The sequence below is a fragment of the Meriones unguiculatus genome, chromosome 15, assembly GCF_030254825.1.
Source record: "Meriones unguiculatus strain TT.TT164.6M chromosome 15, Bangor_MerUng_6.1, whole genome shotgun sequence".
NCBI lineage: Eukaryota > Metazoa > Chordata > Mammalia > Rodentia > Muridae > Meriones > Meriones unguiculatus.
The window spans coordinates 7,439,880-7,454,994 of NC_083362.1; the positions used below are offsets into that span (position 1 = coordinate 7,439,880).

The 15,115-nt window shown below is 42.8% G+C and overlaps 1 protein-coding gene across 2 annotated transcripts in view; it reads left to right on the plus strand.

Annotated features, from left to right (window-relative positions):
- Lmtk2 (lemur tyrosine kinase 2) overlaps nucleotides 1–15,115 on the plus strand; it is an 87,210-nt gene that overhangs the window by 38,337 nt on the left and 33,758 nt on the right. Inside the window, exons 4-6 of one of the 2 annotated variants that reach the window (XM_021626155.2) lie at nucleotides 1,408–1,481; nucleotides 5,416–5,534; nucleotides 6,189–6,276. In XM_021626155.2, the coding sequence (XP_021481830.2) occupies nucleotides 1,408–1,481; nucleotides 5,416–5,534; nucleotides 6,189–6,276 (281 nt within the window). The remainder of the gene's footprint in view (nucleotides 1–1,407; nucleotides 1,482–5,415; nucleotides 5,535–6,188; nucleotides 6,277–15,115) is intronic. The other variant, XM_021626156.2, reaches the window with a different exon arrangement.

Genomic DNA, 15,115 nt, shown 5'->3' on the forward strand with positions numbered 1-15,115 from the left:
AATTGAGCTTAAGTTGATGGCGGCTTCAGTGTACAACTTAAAATTGTTACAGATTGGACTGGGAAGGCAGCTCAGTTGATAGAGTGTCTGCCTAGTGTGTGTGAGGGCCTAGGTTCAGTCCCCATCACCTCATAAAATAATAAAACTGAGTGTGGTCATGCATGCTTATAATCTCAGCACGTCAACTCCTACTGAAGCCTTTCTTTCAGGGCGGGTTTAGTAGCAGCGAGCTCCAGCGTTGCTTATCTGAGAGCCCTTCATTTTCGGAATGTGGTTTTGCCAGGTACAGCATCTTAGTTGCAAGGTCTTTTTCTCCCAGCACTTTATCTTGGGAACCCACTGCCTTCTGGCCTCCATTTCTGATGACTAATTGGGCCTTGGTTTTATTTAGGACCCTGTGTAGACAGTGAGTCATCTCTGCCCTCTCAGGGTTCTCTGGCTCTCTGCAGTTTGATTGTTAGCATCTTGGTATGGTCTGAGTCTGATGTTACTTGGAGTTTGCTGAAATTGTGGCTATGGAGATGCATATCCTGTAGAAGTTAGCAGACTGTTTTCTACTACTATTACTATTACTATTATTATTATTATTGTTATTATTATTTTTGCCTTGGGGGCTCTCCTTATGTTTGTATTGGTCCACTTGATAGTGTCACCATGATGAGTAGAACAACAGAAGAACAACAGTAGAAGATATTAAAAAATATATTAAAATATTATTGTCAGCATTTAAACTTGAGACTGTCATTAATTTGAAAGAGGTGCTTATGTTTTTTTTTACCTTTATCAGCATAATATTAAATTATGTCAGTATTTTTACTTTATAGGTATGTATTTGGCATTTATTTTAAAGATTTATTTTCAGCAAGTCGTGGTGGGCACGTGCCTTTGATCTCAGCACTCTGGGAGGCAGAGGCAGGCAGATCACTGTGAGTTTGAGGCCCCCCTGGTCTTCAAAGAGTCCAGGACATCCGAGGCTACACAGAGAAACCCTGTCTTGAAACAAACAAAGAACAAAAAAGAAAGATTTATTTTCATTGTATGTGTGTGTATTCGAGTGTACCGCTTGTATGGAAACGCCAGGGAGGCCTGAAGGGTTCTCATATCCCCTGGTGATAGAATGGCAGGAGGTTGTGAGCAACTTGATGTGAGTGCTGGGAACTTGTGTCCTCTGGAAGAGCAATAAGCTCTGAGCCATCTCTCCAACCTTATTTATTTTACTTTAGTTAGATACTTGTGCATGTTGCTGTTTTGAGACAGAGTTCATCATGTAGCCCACAGCTGGCCGCAACTTCATGATCCTCCTGCCTCAGTCTTTCCAAGGTCTGGGATTAGAAACCTGAACCACCTTGACTGTTCCTATCCTCCTAGATGCTTATGTTTTTAATGTTCTCTTTCTTTTTTCCCCAGAAGGTTTGAAGTCTCAAGTTGCGCGCCACAGTCTAAACTATATACAGGAAATTGGAAGTGGCTGGTTTGGAAAGGTAAGGTGCTCCTTATTTTCTTTCCCTCTTCTTGATTATACAGCTCATGTTTTAAAGCTAATTAGGAATTAGGATGTGGCATTACATATTTTCTATAGACACTGTAGTGTTAGTATAGTTTTCTTATTACCCTTGCAGTTGTGTGGTAGTATGAACTCAGCTGTGCTGGGTGCTTAACTTTCTAGGAAGTTGTCTACTTCTGTTCAGGCTGCTATAATAAACTAACAAACTAACTTTAAGCAGCAAAAATTTGTTTCTTGCAGCTGTAGAGACTGGGTACCAGTTGATTGTGTATCTGTTGAAGGTTTATAAATGGCACCTTCTGGCCTTTTTCTCACATGGCAGAATGGGCATAGATAGATGCTTGCTGGGATCTTTTGTGGCTTTTGTTGTTGTTGTTTTTGTTTGTTTGTTTTGTTTTGCTTTTTTTTAGACAGGGTCTCACTGTGTACCCCTGTTTATCCTGGAACTCACAATGTAGATCAGACTGGCCTCACATTCAGAGAGATCTGCCTCCCAAGTGCTGGGGTTAAAGACATGCACCATTGGTTCTTGTGTTTAGGGTTTTGTTTGTTTTGATTGTAGAGATGGCGAGGGAGGGAATGTGTGTGGATTGAGACTCATTATATTGGCCAGATTGCCCTGAACTCCTAGGCTCAAGTGATCCTCCTGCTTCAGTCTCCCAAGTAGCCAGGACTGCATGTGTATATTACTGTACCTAGCTTGGAGCCCTTCTTATAAGGCCGGTGACCCTATTCTGTCCTAAAAGCCCCACCTCCTGATGCATCATAGTGGTTAGTTGTCAGCATATGAGTGATGGGGGAACACAAACATTTAAAATTGCACCTTAGCAGAAATCTTTTTAAAAATTGTAAGTATTAACTTAAAAACTATAAGAAAAGGAAAGGCATGGTTTTTAAGGAGATTTTTATTGTCCTTTAATTATTTCTTTTCTTCTGTCCTCTCTCCTCTTTCTTCCCCTTATAACACCTAAACCAGTTTAGATTGTAAACACTAACATTGGATACATCCAAAGGCTTTGACTTTGAATTCTTCTGTCCGTCTGAATTCTTAAGCCATGACATAACCCAAGTCTGTCTTCCAGTTACATTGCAGAATGTCATGATGAAAGCAGGAGAATTGGTTGGGGCTTACAGCATCAGCCTGTGTGTCACTTGCATGAGTGTTGTCAGGGCTGACCATTGGTGTTGGGTATCAGTTGGTGTGCTCTTCTCTGCAGAAGACTCCTCCCACTCCTTAGTCGCCCATAGTTCCTTATCTAGGGTTGAGACACCATGAGCTTTCCCCTTGACAGTCTTGCTATATGTCTGACCACCTTATCTTTCTGCCTTAGCTTCCCAAGTGCTGGCATGAGAAGGGCTGTACCACCATTCTTGGATATGCTTTATTTTGTATGGTGTGAAGCAACTTCAGTCTGTTTCTGTGTCAGATTGCAAGAGAGAAGGAGGCAGTTGCTTACCAAAGTCCTTGGTAAGCAAGAGGTCAGAGGTCAATAGCACATTTGGAAATTTGGTCTTAGAAGCAGAGGCAGTGTCTTGCATTGAGGCAGAAGCAGATAGTATAGATCTGGGCGCATGTGCACACACGGCTCTTAAAATGAGGAAGTTCACTTCTGTTGTCTCAGTAGAGAGGCCAGTTCTCCCTAGAGGGGAAAGGGGAAAGATGTGTGCAAGTTTGAATAGAAGGGGTGAGAATCCTTGGGGAAAGTGGGCCAGCTTAGGGGTGGTGCTCATAAGTCTGAAATGTAAGGATTTTATTAGCAAGGTCTAGATAAGCAGGAGTAGTTGCTGGGATTGTAGGGAAGATGTTTGCAAGTGAGATAAAAGGATGGAAAGGCTTGAGGTTGAAGGAGTGCTTCAACCAGTAAGAGTGCTTGCTGCAAAAGCAAGAGGATCAGAGTTCAAATCATAGCCTTCTGTATATGTGCCAGACATGGTCCTGTGCACATTTGTAACTCCAGCAACAAAGGAGGGATCGGGACTTGCTGGCTGCTAGTCTTCCTGAAAAAAATGTTAGCTCTAGGTTCAGGGGTAGATCCTGCCTTGAAGAAGTAAGCTGGAGAGGGTAGAGAACACCCACCTCTTCTCTGCAGATACTGAGCACCAAGAATGCTAACAGTGCTGGTGCAGAGACCAGACAAACCCTGACTTTCCCATGCTTTTTAAAATTTAGTGTGTGTGTGATGGGGGTTGGGGGGGGGACCTCTAGATTGTTTCTCTACCTGGTGGAAGTGATGCTTATTGTGTATATATACAAGTGGCTAATTAGAGCAAAGACTGATTTAGCTAATACTTGGAATGTATTGTTTTCTTCAGTTCTGCCCTAGACTCCTGGTAAACCTCCTTAATTTTGCTGAGGTTTTTCTGACATTAAAATTTATCTACCAAAAAATTTAAAAATCATAAAAAAAATATCTACCTTATACAAATATGTAAATGATCTCACTTTGTCTGTTTTTCTCTCTCGCTGTGTTATATATTTCCTGTAAATGATGGAGGACAGAGTTTGACTTGATGTTTCAGTTGCTATCCACTTTATTTATTTTTTATTTTTAAATAAATATATATATTTTTGTTTGTTTGTTTGTTTGGTTTTTGAAACAAGGTTTCTCCTTGTAGCCCTGGTTGTCCTGTATTTATTCTGTAAACCAGGTTGTCTTCGAACTCACGGAGATCTACCTACCTGTGCCTCCCAAGTGCTGGGATTGAAGGTGTGCAACCTCACCTCCCATCCCCGTCTCTGCTCATGCTATCTCTTTGAAATAGGTCTTTCACCGAACCTGGAGCTCTAACTAGACTAGACTGACTGTAAACTCCAGGGTGCCTCCTGTTTCTGCCTCCTCAGTCCAATGATTACAAGGGTGCCCCCCACGCCTGGCTTCCTTATGTGGGTTTTTGAGGATTGAACTCAGGTCCATATGTTTTACCATGTGAGTCATCTTAGTGTTTAAAAACTATTTCAAGAGGAAGTCATTCAGTCTTGGTCATTTACTATTGAAATCCTTTACTTTGCCATCAGTCCAAGACAAACTTCTGTTTGGAAATGCTTTTGCACTGTCCTGTGTTTAACCTTTTTCTTGTAGCATGTTTTTAGGAGGTAGCTTATGTCACCTTTTTTATTTGTTTGTTTGCTTGTTTGTTTGTTTTTATTTTTTCTCTGTGTAGCCCTGGCTGCCCTGGACTTGCTTTGTAGACTAGACTGGCCTTGAACTCAGAGATCTGCCTGTCTGGGATTATAGGTGTGTCCCACCTCGCCCAGTTGTCATCTCACCTTTTAATCTCAGGGGAATGGTATTCTTCTGTGTGTTTTGGCAGAAGTAATGTCAGCAGCATACTGTGGATTCTTATTTTTCTGTGTGGTTGCTTGTTGGCTGGTCGTCAGTTGACTGCCTCACACGTGCAGCCAGTAACCATGCACCTGCAGTGTCTTGAGCAGTGCTCGAGTTGTTTGAATGGACTCACAAATCTCTCTGCTGTTGTGTCATGGCTCACTTCCATGAAAGACACATTTCCAAGCAAATAGAAGAGGATATATAACATGGATGCTGAAGTATCTGGTGAATGTTTTAAAATGGCCCTTCTGTTACAGTACTTCTTCCCTCCCTCCATTTCTTCCTTCCCTCCCCTTGTCTTCACTCTCTCTTCTCCCTTTTCTTCCTGTCTCCCCCCTTTCCTGTTCTGTCAACAGCACAGTCTAGTCCAGGCTAGTCTTTTATGAACTCTGTATCTTCCTATCCCAGCCTCCCAAATTCTGTCATATCCATGTAAGGGTTTGAGTTTCCTAGCTTGGTGAGTTGGTAAGCAGAGTAACAGGCCATCTAGTTGTTACTTGTTTTCTTTCAATTTCTTCTAAAATGAGACATACTTCTCTATCGTTTTGACAAGTGACATGGAAAACTGTTGTTTGCTTTTAGGTCCTCCTGGGAGAGACTTACACAGGCACCAGCATAGCAAGAGTCATAGTGAAGGAATTAAAAGTGAGTGCAAGCCCAAAGGAACAAGATACTTTCCTAAAAAACGGAGAGCCTTACTAGTAAGTAAGCTTTTGTATGTGTTCTGAAAACAGTCTGTGGTTCTGGAAAGTAAATGCGTAAAACAACTTTGAGACTTCTGCCAGAAAACCAGTCTCTCATTAGACCCAAAGTAGCCACATGCAGGTGGAGGACGTTTCACTCCTCAGCTTGAATAAGAAAAGACAACAATAGCACTGAGGTGATGGAGATGCTACAGCATTCTGTCAAGGATTTCAAACCAGCTGTCACAAAGACACGTCACTGGGCATGTGCAGCACACTTGATACAACAGGAAAAAACTGGGGTTATGTAGCAAATCTCAAAGAATGTATTAAAAAGAACCTAGGACATATAATCAAATTCAGCAAGATTGCAGAATACAAGATCAATATGCAAGAGTCCCTTTGGGCAAGGAGTGTAGTTCAGTGGAAGAGTACTTGCCTAATGTGCAGGAGGCTCTGAGAAAGTACCTCACTTTCTAGAACTTGCTATGTAGACCAGGCTGGCCTTGAACTCTGCCTCCTGAGTGCTGGAATTCAAAAGTATGGCCACCATCCTGGGCTGTGATTATGACCTTTTGAGTTTGTCTTTTGTAATTAAAATCATTGTGATTTTGAAATGTGAAGCATTAGCATGTTTCTTGATGAACAGCACTGTGGCTTTATTTTTACCAGCATCCTTCAGCATCCGAATGTTCTTCAGTGTGTCGGGCAGTGTGTGGAAGCCATTCCCTACCTTCTGGTGTTTGAGTTCTGCGACCTGGTAAGTTATAGTAAAAATTCAAGTGGAAGTGTTCAAGGGTTATTGACAGAAATGGTGGATTGGTGCTGGCTTTAATGTCTACCTGCTAAAGAACTTTGTGGTGTGCTAACTTGTTCATTCTTTTGTTATTTTTCTTAGTGTTCACTCTACCCAGACCCCGAGCTGAGCTCTTTACTATTATTACCATGCTGAATCCTGCAGACCTCTGATTTACCTCTTTTAGAGGAGGGGGTGGTGGGGAGGCTGTTTCTCTTTGTAACCCTGGCTGTCCTAACTTAATCTATAGACGAATCTGGCCTCAAACTCACAGACATCCACCTGCCTCTGCCTTCCACTGCCTGATTCTGATTGAGCTTGTAATATGTGTCAATATTGTATATTTCTTGATGAACTGAAAGACTGCTCGTAGAGTTTAAGCATATACGTTGAAGTACAGAAATGGGTGATCTAGAGCATGGATCTACCATGTCCTCTCTGAGAGCTCAAGGTCTTTCGTACAGACCAGGCATTTTGAAAAAATTTTTCCACCAAGGTAAGTCATGAAAACTCACCAGCAGAATACCACTAATACCAGATGATGGTTTTTGTTTTGTTTTTTTTTTGCGTGTGTGTGTGTGTGTGTGTGTGTGTGTGTGTAAGGGCATGTGTTCAGGTGCGTGTGGAGCCCTGAGGTTGAAGTCATTAGTATTCCTTATTCATTAAGGCAGGATCTTTTGCTGAATCAGGAGCCCTCACGTATACCTGATCTAGCTGGCCATTTTGCTCCAGAGATTCTCTTTATCCACTTCCCATGCACTAGAATTACAGGCAGGCTGCCACACCCACCCAGCATTTATGTGGGTAGTGGGAATCCAAACTCTAGTCCTTACACTTGAATCCTCCAAGCTGTTTTCCTGGCTCCTTTCGGATTTGAAAATGGTGAATGTATTGTTACATTAGACAATCAGGAGGTAAAGTCATCCTCAGCTACATAGCGAGCTTGAGGTCAGCTGGAGCTTTGAGACCCTGTATCTATAAAAGGTATTTATTTCCTTATTTCTAAGCATGTAACCTATGGATATTAATAGTTGACAAGATTGTTCTTCATGGAGGTGTATGAATATTTTAACAACAATTTCTATGTGAAATATTTGAAAAAAAAAAACTTCTCCAGTGCAGAATATTTCATATTTTAAGCCTATTTTTAGCACATAATAATTGTTATTTTCCAAAAACAGCAGTAAGAGCTTAATTGAATTTGCTAACTTTTAATTGATTTCTCTGCATCATCTCAGTTTTCAGAACATTAAAACTTCCTTGGCTGTGTACAGAGAAGTGGGAGTGCCCAAAATAAACCCCCAGTTCACTTGGATAACATTCTGCTGCTGAAAAAGAAAGCGGACTACGCTGTGCATTTAACTTTAACTCCTAAATATACTTCAGATATTTCTCTCCTTGTAGAGAAATTCCCAAGGAAAGTTAATCATTAAGTTTGATAATAACTTTAGTTGGATTCCATCATAGTATGACCCCTTAGATCCCTGTGGCTTGGTTTGTAGCAGTGAAGACGTTTTCACCTGCTTATGGTTAAATGTTGGGTCAGCGCCACAGCTGTCTCTAGGTTTCAGTTACCTTTAGGATGAGGGCTTTTTTTTTCTGGTCCCTGTAAATGGTAGCACATGCATGTGTGAACTCACATAATCATGAACACCAGCCAGAATTCTGACATTATTCCATGTGTATGTTATGAGCTTTGGGTCAGTCTATATATTGGTTCAAATCTGTATCCTTTTGAACATCCTGTATCATTCTGTATCCTGTAGCATTCTTCTCTGCTTTAAGTCTCTTGCAAAAAATTATTGTTAAATGTTTGCTAACATGCAGTCTTGATCTGGAATGTGTGCTCTATTATGGCTATCCTTGTACTATAGTATTTGGAAATTTCTTTCTGCCTTCTTTTGTATCCCCCTCCCCCAGTTTTATGTTAGATGTTTGGCTGTTTTACTTATATAGATATATGTCTGTGCACCACATGTATGCCTGGTACCTACAGAGGCCTGGAGAAGGCCAGAAGAGGGCTTAGATTCCCTGGAACTGGAGTTATAGATAGTTGTGAACTGCAGTGGGTGCTGGGGAAGGAACCCAGGTCCTGGAAGATCAGGAAGTGCTCTTAACATCTGAGCCATCTCTCCATTGTCCTTCTTTTGGACTTTTGATTGATTTTGTTTCATTTTCCCTGTTAGTTTAGCTTCCGTTTTCTCTTGCTGTGCGTGACTAACATTATTGGTGAGTTCAGAGCCAGTAAATGAACACCTACATTTGAGGGGTCAAGCCCGTTCATCAGAAGTCTACTTCTCTGAGGAAATGACTTGGTGGGTAAAATAATTTGCTATAGGTACATGAAAGAACTGAGTTTAGGTCCTTAGAACCAAGGCAAAGTTATACAGTAACATGTAGTCTACAACCCCAGTGCCCCTTTAGTGAGTGGGAGGTAGAAACAGGAGGATCCCTAAACAGGAGGATCCCTGGAGCCAGCCTGGCATGTGTAGTGATGCACAAGAGCTCCTGTCTCAAACAACACCCAAGGAAAGTGGCTTTCCTTGGTGTAGTTACTCGTATAACTGAGTTAAGGCTGTTAACTCAGGGTCCCTCCAGCTTGCTACTAGGATGAAAATCACATTCACCCCCATGGGCCGGCATTGTCCTTACCCTCCTGAGCCTAGAAAACCTCACAGATTGGTTCTTCAGCAACAAAGACTGGCCCCTCTATGGCTTCCAAAGTCTGGGTACCCTAAGCTCAGTTTGTACAAACTGCATACTGTAGGAGCAGCCAGGTGGCCTCAACCTAGGAAGCTGAAGATGGCCCACCTATACAGATTACGGGGATGTCTTCTGGGGCCACCAGTCCTCAGGTGTCCTGAGGCCTCTTCTCCTACATGCTTACCCATGAAACAGGCCATTCTGCCAGGAGAAATGTTATCCAAAAGCAGGAACTACCTCTGGTCCCAAACCTGCCTCTAAGCCACTGCAGCCACAAAGGGCTGGCTGTCTCCATCTGCTCTTAGGTCAAGTCCCTGAATGCATGCTGGCCTTTTTAATAGTCACCAAACAGCACTTCTGCTCACTGATAACATCTCTGTACAGACAGGAGAGAATATTTTTGCACTTAAGTAATCCATATACAGTTACCAGCCTGACTTTAGAACACTTGGAACTGTTCTGAAAGCATGTGACAACTCTGCTGTGACCGGTTTATAATGCTTGAGGGTAGCCATGCTTGGGACACAGCCTGAAAGATGAGCACAGGGTTTTGTGTAACTTGCCATGGTGGATACGCGATGCTTGCTCAGGATACCATGGCAGTGAGAGTTTCAGTTGAGGATTGCTCATCCCACAAAAATGTTCTGAATGTGCGTGCAGCCCTGGAAGCTGCACTTAGTACTCAGGGAATTCCACAAAGATAAGCCTGTCTGCCCAGCATGTCAGAGGTGACTCACCTGTCAGTGTCAGATAGGCACCTGTAGAATTAACTTCCCCAACGAAACAGTGACAAGGGCATGCAGGCAGTATTTTACAGACAGAAAGTGCTCGGTAAACAGGTGTGTGTGCATGTGGAAATCAGAGATTGACAGCAGATGTGGTCTTAAGTCACTTTTCCACTTTTTTTAGACAAGGTCTCACTGGACCCGGAGTTCACCATTTCAGCTAAGGTGCTGGCCTCTGAGCTCCAGGGGCACTCTCTTCCCTTCAGTGCTGGAATTCTAGGCTCCTGCTGGCACACCTGACTTTTTACTGGGTGTTTGGGATCCAACTTCAGATCATCATGCTTACGCATTACCAGCTGAGCCATTTCTTTGCTCAGTAATTATTTTCATGTTCTTTTTTATTTGTTAACAGTCATAAAGTTTAAGACTGATAATTTATTTTATGTATATGAGTGCTCTATGTGCATGTACACCTGCATGCCAGAAGAGGGCATCAGAGCATATTATGGATTGTTGTGAGCCACCATGTGGTTGCTGGGAATTGAACTCAGGACCTCTGAAAGAACAGGCAGTGCTCTTAACTGCCTGTTCTTTCTCAGTCATCTCTCAGCCCTAATTTTCATTTTCTTAAATGACTCTTAACTACTAATTAAATAAAGGTTTGAGTGGCTAATGACAATGCTGCTGCTCAGACCCCTGTAATGGATGTTTTGGTTTCTTTATATGTTATGTAAAAATGCTTTTGTTTTAATCCCAAGTGTGGGATTTTAGTTGGGCTATAATTTGTCCACAGCTGTTAATTGTTATGTGCAGGGCCTGATCTTTGTCAGCTGGTGACGGCTTTCCACATGTCACACAGAGAGAGACGTGGTCTAGGACTCTGAGAGTATACATAAGAGGCTGAGAAAGAGACTGGGGGGTGTTTGGTAACCTTGGGTATGGAGTTTGGTGTTGGTGTGTGGTGTAGAGCAGTTTGGAGAGATCAGAGACAGTGTGGCAGTTTGGAGCAGACAGAGAGAAACACTCTGGGTGTAGCATGGGGGAGCCTGCTGGCTGTGTCTATCGTTGACGGAGGTTGGCATAGAGCCCTAAAAGAACTCCTTGACCCTAAGTAGCCGGGAGAAGTCAAGGGGTCTAGGACCCCCTACCCACTAACCTTCTCTCTCCTGTGTAAGGTTGGGGAGTTAGTGAAAGGGAGGTAGAGGCCTAAACACCCCAAATAAAGGAGAGTTTTAAACAAAGGCACCACCGACACCAGTTGTTCAACCTCAGCTAAACATAGTGATGTAGAGAGAAAATTTAGAACAAAGAGGCTTTGTCTTATTTCTTAAATTGTAATTTACTTTTATTATTTGTGCATTCGTGCATATGTGTGTTTGGGGGTACTCCAGTGTTACTGTGTAAGTGGAAGTTGGGAGGACAAACTCGGAGCATCAGGCTTGGTGTCAAGCACCTTTACCCAGAAAGCTATCTTGTCAGTTCCAGCTTGGTTTCCCTCTGTGTTTGCTACATTAGGGACCCAACCAGGGATCATGAACACGCTAGGCAAACAATCTGCCACTGAGCCACACCGCCAGAGAGGTATAAAAGTTCAGACTCAGATATTAAGGGAGGCTTCTTCTGGAAGTGAACCTTACAGAGTAGACCACATTGAGTGGGTTTCACAGTAACACAGATCCCTGCTAGAAGTGAAGTTGATGACATTTACAGTACAGTGCTCAGCTAGATGGGATTGGAACCATCCGTAGTGCTGTGTCAATGTGATGGTTTTTGAATGAGATGTCTCCCAAGGTCTCAGGTGTTTGAATGTTTGTTTCCCAGTTGGTGGTACTGTGGTGGAGAAGGTTGTGACCTTATTGGAGGACGTATGTCATTTGAGGTGAACTTTGAAGAGTCACAAACCCAGGGCCATTCCCATTGTGCTCTCTCTGCTTGTGCTTGTGGTTCTTCAAGATGTGAGCCCTCGGCATCCAGGTCCTGCTGCCTGCTGGGTACAGTAGCTCCGACCTGCGATCTCAGCACTCAGGAGGTTGAGCCAAAAGGCTGTCTGCCTCCTCACATAGGGACTTCTAGGCCAGGTGGTGTTAAAGAGTGAGACCCTGTACATTAAAAAGGAAAATATTTCCCATGGCAGCTATCTTTAGCCATGTTTTATATACAAAGTAATAAGGTCATAAATAAATTATAAGTGCAATAAAAATCTGAAATTATAGATTTACTCCTAAGTTGATCATTATTAGATGTTAATGAAACGCTGCCATGGCCTGGTTTGGGAATATGACTGACCCAGCTTGAACTTGCAGCACATCATTTGGAGCTTCTCCATAAAATTTCTGCCTTCTCTTGCTGAGCAAGCAGATATGTTGAATATACAGTGTGTCCAGTATTGTGTTTAGGGACATAGTAGGGAACAGGTGAAAACCTAGCTGTGTTCACAGGTTTTTGTTTTTATGTTTAATAGTGGAATAGACAAAGACAGTGATTGTCTGCAAACAATCGTGTGTTTGGGGGGAAGGTCACAACATGGCTTATGTTTTAAATGACGGACTTAAAAGGTTAGAACTGGGGTTTGGAGAGATTACTAAGCAGTTAAGAATACTTTCTGCTCTTTGAGAAGACTGGAGTTTAATTTCCAGGACCCACATGGCAGCTCAGTTACTCCATTTCTGTTTTCTGATCTCCACAAGGACTGCACATACAGTACACAGACATACATAAAGGCAAAACAAGTGTTACACTACAATAATAATAGATTTTTAAAGCCTAGTACCAAGATCAGTGATAGAGCACTTGCCAAGAATCCACCAGTGATGGGCTGGGGCTGTGGCTAAGAGGTAGAACACCTCCAGCCTTAACAACAACAACGTGGATCAGCGTTGGCTGCTCAGGCAAAGGCGGATGTGGGATATGGTTCAGATAGCATGATAGCAGTGGCCTTTGGAAAGTTCCTTCAGCCCTGGCTTTACTTTGAAAACTGGCAAGATCTGGAAATAGATGGCTTGGAGATAGATTTAAAGACAAAACTTCCAAATGACACCTTTGAGGTTTGTTTTTTGTTTGTTTGTTTGTTTTTTGTCGTCTGCTATACTGAAAATGTTGATGCCACTTTTTGCACTGTGACAGATAGGTCATTCTGTTCTGGATATGCATTAGGCTTGAGCTTCCTCTTAGCCTAGGAGAAAAGCACAAGGTGTTGGGGTGCTGGCTAGCATAGTACCCATGGAGCATGGCTGTGGAGTGGATGCAGGACGGTGGGAGGAAGATAAATCAGGGAAGGGCCATCAGGAATTTAGTGAGGTAGAAAGACAGGCCGGAGATTGTGCTACCCAGAAGCCAGGTGGGGAAGGCTAAGGTAGTTATTTTCTTTAATAACTCTTTACATTTACTGATTTTGTGAGGGGTAAGGTGGGGCAAGCATACGTGTGCCACCATGGAGACCCTCTTGGAGTTAGTTGTTTCCACCTGTGAGGTATGAGGATGGACCTCAGATAGTCAGGCTTGGTGTTGAGCCATCCTGCTGTCCCATGAAGAGGCTGAGCTTGAAGTAAGAGTGAGACCTATGGGGATTTTTTTGCTGGTGTGTGGCAGAACTGCTACATATGGGGATTGAGGTTCAGCAGCTGTAGCTGAAGAGTGGGTGCAACTGTGTTGTGTGCACAGAGGCCAGAAGATACAGTCAGGACAGAGCATGCATGTGAGGAGTCGATTCAGGAAGAGTGGCAGAAACAGGGTAGTAGTAAGAGCAGACTGGGATGAGGAGGTGGAGAGAGAAGCTTTTGGGTTTTTTTGTTATTCCCCCCCACACACTGGAGAGTTGTTTGAGCAGTAGAGCTGAGAGAAGAGGTCTGCTGCAGAGATGGGTGCAAAGCTTATAATCCGCAACAAAGGTGCTAGGATTCATCCAGACCCAGGCCTGAGTGGGCTTCAAGTGGGACACACTGGAACATACTTCATTCATGAAGGTAAGAGAAATTCAGGATCATCCTTCCCTGCGGCCAGCCTGGACTGTATGAGATCCTGTCTCAAAATGTTCTTTAGACATGCTGGACACACAAATGACCAGTGTTTCAGTTATAAAGGTATTTACAGTTTTCATTAAGTAGTTAACATTGAATTAAAAATTAATCCATTGTGCTCAGCAATCTGCTAAAACCCTGCATAGAGCGCCACTGGCCTTTTGTGTTGGAATTTAAGGTTGTAAGTGGCCCATGTACTTCCAAGAAGTCTGTGCAAGGCGCCGCTCTCCCTAATGTTATGTGTAGCTCTCTGTTGCCATCTAGTGTCTATAAGTCGTCTTTCTTGGGTTTTATTGAAAAACTTAAAACCTGGGTAAAGGGAAGTTAATTTTAATTCAAAACACATTGAAGTGCTTGGTGATTTCTTATTTTTTCTTTAAATAATAGACAGTAGTAATTGTCCGTGTCTACTCACTAAGCACCATTAAAATATAAGTAAGATAAGTTGAGCCCTGTGGGCATAGGCCTGTAACCTCGGCTACTTAGACATTGAATCAGGAGGCTCTCAAATTCAGGTCCAGTCTGGGCAACACAGTGAGACATTGCCTCATAATAAAAAGCTAACAAGGGGCTTGAAGTGGAGCTCAGAGGTAGAGCAGTTGCCTGATGTGTATGCATCGGCCCTGGGTTCCAGTCCCAGTATGTGCGTCTCTGTCTCACTCTCTCTGTCTTCCTGTCTCTGCACCCTGCCCCCAGATAGCTAAATGTTGGTTTTTTTTGTTTTGTTTTGGATAAAATGAATCGTTTAAAAATTTTTCTAAAGGAGAAAAATCCCCTTACTGTAATTGAAAGCTGTTCTTGATTTGTTTGATTAATTTGAGGCAGGGTCTCTCTATATAGCTCTGTCTATTCTGGACCTCAATATATAGACCAGGCTAGCCTCAAACTCAGAGATCCTGCCCTTGCCTCACAAGTGTTGGGACTGAAGAGATGTCCACCACGTGCTACCAGTTGTTTGTTGTTTTAAACTGCAGAATCAGGAGAGTTTTCAAATACTTTCTAAACCATAGACCTAACTATCCCACACACCCAACACAAGTCTTCCTCCATGAGAGGTGTGGCTGGGCCCCTTGGGATCTTGAGGGTCAACTCAGGGATGTCACTGGAAGAAGGCAATTCAAGAACAGAAGTGACAGTGAACATACTTTACATGATCTTGAAAAACAGCTTCATCTATCAGTTCTCCATTTTCATAGCCACAGTCATTTGTGAACTGTTGATCAGGAGCTCCTGCTGCTTTGCAAACTGGCAAGATGCAGCATGATTGTGTGAAAAGTGGCGTTTTCCTGCTGAACTTCTCTGAGTTAACCTGTTAACCAAATCTTTTATCATTTCCCAATTCATGCAGCTGGAAAGAAC